Source organism: Manis pentadactyla, chromosome 3 (genome assembly GCF_030020395.1).
Source record: "Manis pentadactyla isolate mManPen7 chromosome 3, mManPen7.hap1, whole genome shotgun sequence".
In the NCBI taxonomy this organism is placed as follows: domain Eukaryota; kingdom Metazoa; phylum Chordata; class Mammalia; order Pholidota; family Manidae; genus Manis; species Manis pentadactyla.
The window spans coordinates 196925674-196939384 of NC_080021.1; the positions used below are offsets into that span (position 1 = coordinate 196925674).

General features: G+C 42.1%; 1 protein-coding gene and 1 long non-coding RNA gene across 2 annotated transcripts in view; one reads left to right on the plus strand and one right to left on the minus strand.

The window, feature by feature from the left end:
* LOC118921507 (uncharacterized) overlaps positions 1–5754 on the minus strand; it is a 63350-nt gene extending 57596 nt beyond the window's left edge. Inside the window, exon 1 of the long non-coding RNA XR_008996583.1 lies at positions 5687–5754. This is a non-coding gene — a long non-coding RNA (uncharacterized LOC118921507). The remainder of the gene's footprint in view (positions 1–5686) is intronic.
* A 194-nt stretch (positions 5755–5948) lies between these two features.
* Positions 5949–13711, plus strand: part of RAD23B (RAD23 homolog B, nucleotide excision repair protein) — a 53887-nt gene continuing 46124 nt past the window's right edge. The window contains exon 1 of the mRNA XM_036903309.2: positions 5949–6384. Coding sequence (XP_036759204.1) covers positions 6319–6384 — 66 coding nt within the window. The 5' untranslated portion in view covers positions 5949–6318. The remainder of the gene's footprint in view (positions 6385–13711) is intronic.

Sequence of the window (13711 nt, forward strand, 5' to 3'; positions counted from 1 at the left end):
GGTCCTTCATCTGACCAAGGATGGCCTTGCCTCTGCACCGAATAAACACGATGAGCGCATGAACATTCAGGGCTGTTATTATTGCTCTATTTGCTTCCCCCTAATTCTCAGTACCTACATGTCTGGCTTCCTGACTTCTATTATCACCTTATCAAGAAGACTGTCCTTGATCAGTCTATTTATCAGTCAAAGTCTCAGTAGAAAAACATGCCACATTCAGATGAGGTATTGTTACAGGTTGAATTGTGTCTGTCCAAAATATATGTTGAGGACCTAACCCCCAGTGCCTTAGAATGTGACCTTATTTGGAAATAAGGTCATTGAAGATGTAATTAGATAGATTATATTATCTATGTAATTGGATAGATATTTCTGGAGTATGGGGGTCCTTAATCCAATACAACTTATATGAAATAAGAACCATATATATATGTATTGGTCTCTGCCTCTGCTTCCTGCTGACCATTTGGTCTTTGACCCTGGTTCCTTATACAAGGCTCCTAAAAACTTTGTAATTTCCTAAGTTATAAGAGTTTCTGACACAGAGCTCCTATATCCTTTGGAAATTCCTAGGTGATAGCAAAGTCTAATAACATCACTCTTGGTGGGCTCCTAGATAGGCGCTGGTCACCAGAGAGACTAAACCATGACTAGAAGGCTATAACTTTCAACCCAATCCCCCTTCTCAGAAGAAAAGAGAGGGGCTGGAAATTGAGTTAATTGATCATGCCATGTGACAAAGCTTCCATGAAAATCCAAGATGAATGGGTTTTGGAGTTTCTGGATTGGTGAACACATCTACGTGCTGGGTGGGTGAGGGCACCACAACTCCATAGAGACAGAAGCTTCTGCACTCAGTTCTCTTCCACATCTTACCCTGTGTATCTTTTGCTCGGGCTGTTCAATCTGTATATTTTGTCATTTCCTTCCTTATGCTATAAGCTAGTAAAACATAAATGTTGCTCTGAGTTCTGTTCACTGTTCTAGCAAATTCTCAAACCCAAGGAAGGGGATTGTGGGAACCCCAATTTATAGCCAGTCAGTCTGAAGTACAGGTGGCATGCAGGACTTGCAATCGGCTGAAGTGCAGGCAGTCTTATAGAACTGAGCCCTTAACTTGTTCAATCTCATGCAAATTCCAGGTTAGTGTCAAAACTTGAGTTGTATGGTAGGACACCCAGCTGGTGTCTGCAGCAAACTGAAGAACTGACTGCTCAGTGTGGGGAAAACCCCACACATTTGGTGACTAGAAGTAAAGTAGTGAGAGTAGTGATACAATGGTGAGTGGAGAAGAAACAATGGAGTTTTTACTACCCTACTGGCATCCTGAGAAGAAGACACACAAAGGGACAGATAGACAAGGGAAGAACATCATGTGATGACAGAGGCAGAGACTGAGGTGCTGAAGCTGCACACCAGGAATGCCAGTGACGGCCAGCACAGCGCCAGAAGCCAGCAGGAGGCTACAAAGGGTTTCAGAAAGAGGAGCGCCCTACCAATATCTTAATTTTGGACTTCTAGCATCCAGAACTATGAGACAGTAAATTTCAGTTGTTTGAAGACACCCAGTTTTTGGTGCTTTGTTACGGCAGTCCTGTGAAACTAATGCAGGCGTATTCCAGGAAAATTCAATGAACAATCTCTTTACAGTGACACAGGGGAAAATATAGGAAAACTACAGGAAGAGTGCAGTACCTGGAGTGAGAAATCGGGGCCCTCTAGACTTGGAGGGACCAGGTGGGAGCACTTAGCAGAATCTGGAAGAAGAGAGTCACCTGGAGAGTGACCACCCTACAGAAGCAGTGACCAGGTATCAAGGGTACTGCCCATCACAAAAAGGCATGAATTCCCTACATTCACTCTCCTCCTCACTCCCATCTCTTGCTGAGACCCCCCCCCCAGGAAGCTAGACCCCACAGGGCAGCCTTGTTGGGGCCAATTGCTGGGTGAAGAAGAGGGAAGAGAGAATGATGGGAGGAGGAGAATGAAAGATATCTGGCACATTCTCTGTAGCAACTTTGTTTTTTCTGAGCACTATTCATGTGCTCTTCAAAAAACAGCACCACTTCATGTTAAAAAAATATAGCACTTATCACCTGATAAATTATAAATATCTTTCTTAGTTTATTATTTATTATCCCAGTAGAATATGAACTCCATGAGAACAGGGACTTTGTTTTGGTTCCTATTGTTTCCCCAGGACCCAGAACAGTTTCTGGCAGGGAGAGAGTCCAAATAACTATTTGCTGAATAAATGGTTTGAAGTCTGGCCTTTTTAACCTTGGTATTTTCTAAGTCCGCAGCTGCTGCAACTCTGTTTGCACATCTTCCCCGAAATCATTTGACTGATTTCCAAAAATGCAAGCAAAATTTTCTGGCTTGTCACCAAGTATTCGGAATTAATGACTCCCTCCCACCTTTTTATCTTGGCTCAATAGCTCTTGAAGAAACCCAAGGCCTATCCTACAAGGCCTTGCTCCCAAGCACCCTCACTTCGGTGGCCTTTATGTTTGGGGGTGGAGGGGTCTTATCATCTGTCCTGTGAACTGTGGAACTCTGGGCAAAGGCAACTACATCTTACAAGAAGGTATATAGCCTGTCCAACCTGTGCTATTTGGCCAAGAGTGGGTATGTCTTACATAGTTTTTCTAGAGATTAAAAGAATAACAACTTTTTATCTTAACACTGTACTTTAGAAAATCTTGTCAGGCGAATCTTTCAGTTAATTGACATAAAATCTACTGTTGTCACAACTGTTTGAGGGAATATATTCTTGTGTATATCTAGAAAATCTCTTAAGATACTCAATGTTTATTTCTAGGAAAGGGAAGGAGGATTTTCACATTCAATCAGTTCCTTTCTATATTGTTTAATTTGTGTATTTTTGCCATTAGTAAATTTTTTTTTAAATATACGTTAATACATGGAGAGGCATCTCATCTCCCCATTTTTCCTATAGACAATAGCAGTTGTAGCAGGAAAGGTTTTAAAATTGTAACTCTATACAGCATTGTTGGTTTTTAATGTTTTTACATGTCTTCTTGTAACTGTTGTCATATTTTAAAGTGACTTCACTATTTTTCCAACTAATGTATACACAGTATCCACATTGTGTTAGATTCTGAAAATACTGTTATGAACAAGACTGTCACAACTACTGGCCTCATGCAGCTTAGGATTGAATTGGGAGTCAGTGAACACAGACTTGAGCACCTATTGTGTTCCCAGTGCTATTCTAGGTGCTGCAAAAGAGACATGAATAAAGCAGTGAGTTCCTCTCTCCAAGCAGCAGACAGGGAGAGTGGGTAATGTGTGACAGACGATAAACAAGTTAAAAAAATGATCATTTCAGGTAGATCCATGAAAAAATTTAAACCAGGGTAATACTTTATCTACCTTATGGAGTTTTGTGGGGCTCAAATGAGATTATCCATGTAAGGTGACTAGAATGATGCCTTGCCTAGAATAAAAGGTCTAACATGTTTCTTTATAGTGTATAATATGTGTGTCACAAAATATTAAAGTTTTGGAGGAGTACTCACTCTCTAGGAAGTAAAACATGACTTGGAATCTGAAGGATGAAAAGGAGTTAGCCATTCAAAGATCTGGAAGATTGAGTTTCAAGCTGAAGTACCTCAGCTGCAAAGGCCCACAGGCTAGAACCAGCTTAGCCTGTTTAAAGAATGAAAGGAAGGTGCTGCAGAGGGATGACTGAGTGAGAGGGAGAAAGAAGTACAGAGATGAGGCCAGGGAATTTGGCAGGTGTCAGATCATGTGAGCTCCCCAAGGCAAGGTAAAAAGTTTAAATTTTATTCTAAAGTGTAATTAGGTGTTAAGAACAGATGTGACATCATTTGATGTATGGTTGAAAAAGGGTATGCTGACCCCTGAGGAGGATGTTGTGGGGAAACAGTGAGGCAGAGAAACCAGCTGGGAAGCAGGTGAAGGCTAATGATGGTTTAGCCTAGGGTTGCAGAAGTAAAAACGGTGAGAAGTGGCTTAGTTGGGGTTATAATTTGGAGAAAAAAGTTGACAGGACTTGATAATGGATTAGCTGTGATGATGGCTTGGGGAAGGAGGGTTGTGGGGAGAGGGAGGAAAGAGATTTATCCAGGGTGATGAATAGACTTTTGGTCTGAGTACCTGGGTACCTGGTAGTACCATGAACTAAGATGGGGGAAAACTGGAGAAGGGCAGGTTTCAGGGGAGAGGTAAGTCCAGAGGGAAATGAACGGTTCGGTTTGTCCATGATAAGTTTTAGACACGAACTTATTACGCAGGTAATTGGCTAACTCTGTAGCTAAAAGGAGAAGTCCAGGCTGGAGTATTTCAAAACAAGGAACAAGATGAGATCACCTGGTGACTAACAGTAGCTATACAGGAAGAGAGGGTTAGATACTGGATTACAACAGAGGGAGATTCATGCTGTGGAATACCAGGTTAGTGAAGAGAGAGGCTGATCAGGGAAAGTTCCATGGAAGAATTATATCTGAGCCCCTAGAATCCAAAGAAACCCAGCAGTGCTAGTCTATCAGTGAGGATGACAGCCCAGAGAGGTACTTTGCAGTTAGTCATGCAGCTTGTGCTCTAATTGTGATTTTCTTTTATACTACTTTTAAGTAAAATGTGCCACAGCGTACCCGACTAAGAGACAAATAGCCAAGTACCTAGGAGCATGCGCTCTGGAGTCATTCTGCTTGGGTTCAAATTCTCAATCTGCCACTAACTGGATGACTCCAGGAACATTACTCAACATCTCTGTACTTCAGTTTTCTTACCTGTGAATAGCTTCTTTTGGACTACTTACCATGTTGCTTGTACTAAGATTTTACATACATTATTCAACACGCCCTTCCAACAATCAATGGAGGTGAATGCTATTATTATCCCCACCTTGCTCATGAGGAACCGGAAGCACATTTACGCATTCCACAAATATTGTGTGCCTGCACATTTATTCGTGCTGGGGGTACATCGATTAACACAATATCATTGCCTTTGTGCAGCTTCAGTCTGGGGTTTAGAGAAGGGAGAAAGATGATAAAAGTAATAAATTTGTACATTATATGACAATTAGAAGATAAGTGCTATAGAAAAAAGCAGAGCAGGATATCGGAGCTAGGGAAATTGCGGTTTGAAGTAGAGTATCCCGGTTAGATCTCACTGAGGTGATATTAGAGCAAAGATTTGCAGGTGGCGAGGCAGAGAGCTACCCAGGTATCTGGGGAAAGAGGATGTAGAGCGGAAACACCAAGCGCAAAGGCAGGCCCCCAGGTGGGAGCATTGCCCAGAATCCACCAGCAACGCCAAGCGCAAGCAGGAAGAGTAAGAAGTGGGGAGAGGCGGAGCCTACGTATCCAGTTCTTAACTTTGACTTTTACTCTGAGTGGGATGAGCCACTGGACAGTTCTGCCCAGAGGAGTGACATAACTTGACCTCCTATATGAGTCCTACTTAGGTCCAAGATTCCCCAGGCAGTCTGGCGCTGGGGTGTACGCTCTCATAATTAAAGCATCAAGACGCCAGCCACTACAAAGGCCCAGCCACACAGCAAGCGTCCTGGAAGCGCCCCATAACTGTGGTAACCACGATCCCTTCATTTAAACCCCGCCCCGACCTACCGCCCTCTAGTTCCCCAGCTCCCGGGCTCTGTATCCACTTAGTGAAGTCTCCACGTAGCGCTTACCCGGCTACGGATTGCGCAACTCCGGTAGCCGGGCGGAGTCTGGACGTAGGCGGAGCCGCGGCAGGCGCCGCAGGAAGCCCTGAGTTTCCGAGTCGCCACCAACTGCGCCTGCGCAGAACCCAGCCCGGTTGTGGGCATTCCAGGGCAAAAACCGCCCCGCCCCAATTCCGGGGAGGAGTTCCTAGCTGCGCCTGCGCACAGCCTCGCCGCACCCTACGCCTGCGCGTTTAGCTAGCCCGGCCCCATCCCCTAGGTTTTTCGGGTGGGGGAGGGGGAGCGTCTCGGCGAGTCACGTTGATGGCGGCCACCAGCCTGTGGTGAGGTAACGGATTCTCTGGTTGTCTCGCAGAACCCTTCGCAGACTCAGTGCCTGGCGCCCGGCGCCTGAGGAAGCACGGCGGACCGAGCTCGCGGGGACGGCCGCAGTCGCGGAGGCAGCGGCGCGGCCAGGTGCCAGGGCTGGGGGGAAGGCCGCTGTGCAGGGCGAATGTGACAAGCCCCCACCCACTCCCACCGCCTTCCTCCCGAGTGCGCGAGGAGCGCGGGCGACCCCGGGGCCCCGCCAGGCCATAGACCCCGCCCAGCGGCCAGCGCCCGGAGCAGGCCCGTCAGCGGAGCTGCGCGGCGACACCATGCAGGTCACCCTGAAGACCCTTCAGCAGCAGACCTTCAAGATCGAGATCGACCCCGAGGAGACGGTGCGAGCGCGGGACCCGGGAAGGGCGGGGGTGGCCGCGCGCGGGCCGCGGGGGACGAGAGGAGCCCGCGGGCCTGGGCGGGGGCGGTGCGGCCTCCTCTCTGAGCGGGCCCCGGCCGTGCGCCTGAGCGGGGAGAGCCCCGGTGCACCCGAGAGGGCGCAGCGACTGTGGGGCTCGGGCCCAGGGCGCTGGGTAAAGCCTCCGAGCTCCGGGCGCGAACCGGGCCCAGGTCCCGGCCCGGGTGGTGAGCGGCCGGCCCGACCCTTCGCAGTGGCCGTGGGTTTTGTGGCAGGAGTAAGGGGAAGCCGTGGCAGGACGCCGAAGGCCTAGTGGCAGATGGCGTGGAGCATACCCTGCGGGGCACGGGGCTAGGGCCTGGGAGCTTTCGGTAGTGGGGCTTTAGCGGGAGGGGAGTCAGGGCTACCTCGGTGGTGGAGCCGGGCTTTCGAGTGTGGGTGCCTATCTATGTGGGGGAGGGAGAAGCAGGCGTCGCCTCTACCGCTGCGAGGACTCGGTTAGGCGCTGGCGGTGGTAACCGGAGATACTGAGACCTAAAAAAATAGGTCTCGGGTTCGCTCTGCCGCAGGGAGTGGGGAATGGTGAGGGTTGGTGAAAATGAATTCTTTGCCCTTTTCCCCCAGAATCGGTAACCCTTTTATTTGCATATACTTTATTGAGTCGTTTACCTGCAGTTCTCCAACAACCGAACCCACACCCGTAAGTAGATTGCACTTTGAGTACTCTCTGGTGGTGAAGATTTTTGCATTAGAGCCCTTCAGATCCATTTTCAAACTTTGATTAACGGTTCCTCTGTGATAAAAGTTTTGAAAGTAGAAGTGGGAACCCGGTACCCTCTCTCCACCGCCCAAATAATAAATAGCATTTACGGGGAGGGGAAAAAAAACTTTCGATCTCTTGTGCAATTAAAATCCTTGAGCACTTAAGAAGTACACGTGGTAAATTCTCATGCCATTTTCTGTATTTGTGACTGCAAAAAGAGCTACTATACTGAAATCACTACTTCATGTCAAGATTCTAAAAATTACATGAGTGTAAATCTGCTTATGTTCTGGAATTGTGCTTCTGTTCACCGTTAAGATTGTCATAATGCTAAGTTTAAACCAACTTTCTGCCTATGTATCTATAAATCTGTAGATACAAATAGTCGATTTTTTTGGTGATCAGGGGTATTGGTGTTAATTAAAGAGACCTGAGTTCCATTTGTGGCTCTGACTTCCTATCTACCTGCCTTGGAGAGATGTGAAGATTAAATGATATTTAATTGTTAGTTAATAAATGGAATTATTAATCAGTGGATACCTTTGAGTGAGGATATGGTGTTATATTTACCTATCTCATTTAAAGTTTTCTACATCTTTATTTAAGAAACATACTTCCCTTCCCAGCCTTTCTGCAATTGTGGCACAAAATAAAAATGTTTAATTATATGTAGGAGTATGCTATATGATAAATTCTTAAAGGTGCAGGAGATACTAAGTATTGATAAGAAACTTCTCAATGTCCTCAGAAGTAATTGACCTAATAGTCTTCTACTGCTTAGTGTGTACTGATAAAGTTAAAGGATGAAAGTTAAAAGGTGGCTAATGTTATTAGTACTTTTCATAAAATGTCTATTTGACTTTGGTTCTTTGTGCTGCAGAAACTTTACCAGCTTTTAATACTGAGAATTCCGTAATTACTGAAACCTAAAGGGTTTTTTTTCTTTTTTGTAGATGTGGGTTTGTTTAATTTATGCAGTAACTCTACAGTTCCTTTGAAATAGTTATTTTCTATAAGATTTGTATTGCTCTTTAGGCACTTTATGCATATGTTATCTTAGAGCCAGTATTATATTTGTATGTATTCTTAACTATACTTGCTGTTTTCCAGTTTCTTTACAAGGTAATGTACTAGGTTGTAGGAATTACAGATATACCTCTAGAAGTATATTTTCAGAAAGCTCCTTGTTACAGAGCGGCTTCTATAGCTTTTTGTTGCTATGTGTGCAAGTGTAGTTTTGTTGTAATTTACATAAATATTAAAAACTAACATTGATAGTCTGGGGCAAGAAATAAAAATATTTAATTCTTGATATATGGAACATTTACATTAAAATGACTTGTAGATCTTCATTTTAATGGATTTAAATTTCAGAAATATTTTTTAAAGATTTAACTTAATTCTATATAGTGGTTTTTTAAGTAATATTTTTGATACAGTGTTTGAAAGTAGAATTCCAGTTAAAAAAGAAAGTGAAAATTATTTTACCATATGGAGACTCTGAAGTGCCCTATTTCTAATATGTTGTGACAAATAGATAACCAAGTATATTAGAGATCTAAAATAAAAGGAAAAAAAAAGATACACATAAAATGAACAGATTTTGGTCTCTGAGACCTGTTATGGCTACTCAAAGATTTGTCCTTCTTTGGTATTTTACCTGGGAAGAGCTATGGAAGCTAAGTACCTTGAAGTGCCTGTCTACAAACTCCTGAGCTTGAGATGAGCAGGAGCAAAAATGATTGCAAGAAAGGATTGAGAGATAAAAGGAATCATGGGAGTGATTGATTTGTTGAACAAGTAAATGTTTAGTGAGCTTAAACTGGCAGGACTGGAGGAGTACAGGGGCATGTAGGGCATGGTCTGGGTATTTGGGGAGCCTTACTGACCTAGTCATAGCTCTCTGACTATAGAATAGGAGATGTACAAAGTGGAAAAAGCTAGAGGATTTGCTTTGAAGATGTTTGTATTTTCTTCAGTTTTTTAAAGTCTCTCTCCACCTTTTTCTTAACATTTACTAGCCATTTTATACCATATACATGACCATTCTCGTGCACTGCCTTTAGTGTTAACCATTGCAAAACAAGTCTTTATTATTACAATAGTAATGCATCTCCTCTTAAAATATTCAAACTATACAGAAACAGAATGAGGTGGTGGTAGGGGAGACCATTTCTAAAAAAAGAATATTCTTCTTCACTGTGTGAAGTTCTATTTTAAATGATTTACCTGTAAAAAAAAAATAGTAGAAATTTAAGTGACCTATGTAATAAAGCATTCTGAGATGTCTGATAGACTGCTACTTATATAAAATTCTTTAAAAATTGTGAAGGTTGGTGGTATGATGGACATTAGGGGGAAATGGAGTGCACGTAGTTTTTGAGTTGATGTCAAAAAGCCCCTTAGTTTTCCATTTTTCTATTATTTAAATCTATTAATTAGGAATAGGTGGGTTAAAGAACAACAATTGATAAAATTGCAATACAGTGCAAATTTTTTTATACCACCGCAGATGACAAGAGAGTGTGTGTAGTATACAGATTTAATACTTCAGTATGCTAACCTTTTCCACTTTTATATGCTTTCTTTAACTGAGGGAAAATAATCCGACATTAAGTTTGAGATGAAACTTTAAGTGCATAAGCTAAAATGTGATTATGTTACTATATAAATGACATCAAACCTGTGTATATACATTGGAAGTTTTAGATAAGACAGTTGTAAGGAAGTGGTGGTTTTAATTAGTTTAAACAGCACTTTCAGTGTGCTGTACTGTAATTTATACAGAATTACCTTTGTCATTTATCTGTAGGATGATGATGATTATGCTATAAAGTACTACTTCAATACTTGTTCTGTATATGATATTTGCTAACTATTAGCCATTTATTCCTGTTGTGGTTTTTGCATTTTAATATAGTGCTGGAAATAGTGCCTTATTATAGAAGTTTCCTAGATTGTTTAAAGAATAAGTAGTAAATGTATTAAAATTTTATATTGCAGAGATGAAATGGTGGTTTTTGCCATATTAGTAAATCAGAATACAGGAAGTACCTGGGCAATATGGCATGGTTTTTGCCAGACTTTTGCTCTTTCTATGTCTGGCACATGGTGGTCATTTAATAAAAATCATTTGAATGACTTAAATACATTGTTTTAGTGAACTTTAAAGTCAGTGACCCCTCAATGCATGTTGATTCATTTATTTAATATTTGTTGAGTACTTACTCAGGTCCTGCTGTCAAGTATGTACATTATAATGGAATAAATCGTTCAAAAAGCAAATTTTAAAAGCTAGATAATGGTAAGAGCTAGGTAGATAATTAAAATAGGGTGAGGTAATCTGATAGTGCATGACTGGGTGGCTACTTTTAAATTGACAGAAGGCATTTCTGAATAAGGTGACATATAAACTGAGATCTGAGTAATAACAAGCACTCAGAGATGGAAAGAGTGTTTTCTGTAAGGAAAGACCTTTCTTTAAGAGTGTATATTGGGAATCAAAAATGTACTGTGTTGTTGATCTGGTACATGAGAGGAAGAGAGGTGAGAGATAATAAGAGTTAGGCAACAGGTCAGAGTCTGTAGGGCTTTGTAGTAAGCTGGAGGTTTTCAAAGTAAAATAGGAAGCCTTTGGGGGATTTTAAGCAGAGGAGAAAAAGTACTTTTATTATTTTAAAAGGTTACTTTGCTATATGGAGAACAGATGGTAGGATAAGCAAGAGTGAAAGCAGGGAGACCAGTTAGGCAGCTTGTGTGGTTGTCTTAAGCAGTCCAGTGAGGCAGGAGTGGAGATATGAAAAGAAGTGGATGGATTTGAGATGTGTTGGGGAGGGGGGAGTTAAGAGAAGTTTTTGATGGGTTTGAGTGGGAAAATGAAGACCTCAGAGGCTAAACCTAGATTTTGGTTGTATAAGTTGTATGAAAACTTGTGTTCTTTCCTGAGATGTGGAAGGCTGGGAGAGGAGCAGGTTTGGGGATTGAGGTGGAAACTCAAGACTTAAGTGGAAGATGTCTATTAGGCATTCCAGTGGAGATGACAAGGAGATGTTGTGACTCTATTTCAGAGCAGTTCTGACTGGAGATAGAGCCAGGACAATGAGCAATATGTATGGTGGACCAAAAGCTGTGGGACTAGAGGGGATCATCTAGCAGCCTTTCCAGTTCCCACTCCTTGGGAAAATGGACTCCTGTGCCTCAGTTACCCATTGTATGTAATAGTGAACTTCTGTGCTACTAGAATTAGGGAATCTTGGTGAGGATGTGCTAGTGGATAATATTAGGATGGGGCCTAGTGCTGACTCCTGGGTTGCTCCAACGGGTGGAGATTGTATAGTGAAGAGGTCAGTCAAGGAACAACCTTTGAGGTAGGAAGAATCCAAGAAAATAAAATGTTTCAAGGAGCAGGAAGGATCAAATGTGTCTAATGCTTGCAAAATCAAAAGTAAGATAAAAACAAGAGAAATTATTTTTGGCAACTTGGAAGTCATCAGTGACCCTGACAAGTAGCCTCCATGGAGTGGTGGGGCCAGAGGTTAAAATTGAGTGGATTGAGGAATGAATGGGAGATGATGAAGTGGAGATGGTAACTATGGACATATATTGCTAATTATTCTTGACATTGTCCTTTTCCTGATGTAGCTGCCTTTAATCTGTGGATTAAAAACATGTGAAAATGATCGCAATAGTTCTGAGCTTCACAGCATGCGGTAGGCATTGTTTAAAAAAGAAACACCAGAATTGTAGGGAATATGTAATAGTGTATGTTTTAAAAAGAAGAAATGAAGACTAACATGATTAGTAACTTGCCTGAGGTCAGACAATGACCTTGGTAGTTTCAATATCTGTGAAAGATCTTGGGTTTCTATTCCTTAATCTCTCATCTAGTGATTTTTTCTTCCACTCTACCTCAGTTATTCAGTCCCATGACTAATAACTGTAGCTCTTCTTCCATGCCAGTTAATTGGTTTTTAGTATCCCACTTTGCCTTCCCTCTGGTTCCAGTTCTGGGACCTAACAATCCATTCGATCCATACTTCTGTTCACTTGACCTCTGCTCATGTTATTGCTTCCACCCTTGTCCATCTGAAATGGGGTCAGTGATTATAATCGCTCACTCCCTTCCAAGGATCAACATAGCATGTGTCTTGAGCCAAGCTGCCCAAATTCATTCCTGGATGTAGCATTTGCTTTGTGACCTTGGGCAAATTAGCCCAGTTATGTGCCTGCTTTTGTCTATAAAGTAAGGGTTATTGCCACTGAAGTACTAACCTCATAGGGTGGTTTTGAAGGCTTGTAGGAGTTTGAGGTACTACATACACATAGAGTGCTTTGAACCATGACAGTGCTTGGTAGCATGGTCCCACCCTCACTCCATTGGTCTTGCTTAGAAAATCCCAAGTGAGACTAAATTCAACACTGTGCTTGTACTTGTGCAGCTAGAAGATGATCGCATCGCCGCGTTGACTTGTCTTACCTACATTCATGAGCCTTAACCTTACTTAGGCCCTTTGTGCTCCTGAAAGCCATAAAATTCACTAGTCTGTTCACTTTTTCACTTCCATAGGTAGATTTCACCTCATTCCTCTCTTTATTTTCATCTGATGACCCTCTCTAGATTTTAGATTTTATTTGAGAATACAGAAACAATTGGGACAGAATTTTTCACAAGATTCCCTCAGAACTACCCTCCTGCTAAGTCTCCTTTTATTGTGGATAGCTATCTATTGTCCATGGTACTAAGGGCATTCCCTCCACTTTTCCTGTACTCTTTCTCATCTGTAAAGGACATCACTCCATCAGTTCTCCCTTTCTCTTCTGCATTGATTTTCCCATTTCTAGAGTATGCAGACATTTTCCCATCTAAAGAAAATCCTTTCTTTTCCCACGTCCCTCTACTGCCCCATTTCCTTTTTCTTTAGCAAAACTTCAGTATCTCTTGAGTCTGTTTATTTTTTCTCACATCTTGGTTTCTTTCAGATACATCATACTATTGCCTATCTAGAGTATTCTCCCACTTCATAGTTGTCCTGTGTCCTAGTAATAATTTACTTGCCTTCCTCATAGAGTAAATGTGAAAATCAAGTGAGGTCATGGATTTGAACATTTTTAGTTGAATTATGAAATAGAAATAAATTTATGCAGTTTTTTAAAAAAACAAATTCTCTCTCATTGATTTTCCATTATTTTGGTCAGTATTTTCACTATCCTTTCTAAAAGTTAGTGTGAGTGAGCTATCTTCATTCGGCTGGACGTAATCAGTTTTGAACAGTTTTTAAGAGCAGTGTTCTGCCTTTTTAGCTTGGAAATTATGAGATTATTTGATGGGCAATGTTTAAAATTTCTATTACTTTTGGAAAGAAATAGGCTAAATTGGAGCCTGCTGTAGCACAGTGAATCCTGCTGAAGGACACCACACCATCTGTTCTCTATATAAAGTTTGGATAAATTCCTTTTGTAGTGTTTCCAAGAGCTAATTTTATAACTGAAGGAACTTTATAAATGCTGTAAACATTACATAAACCCATTCCTCCTGGAGGAGGTACAC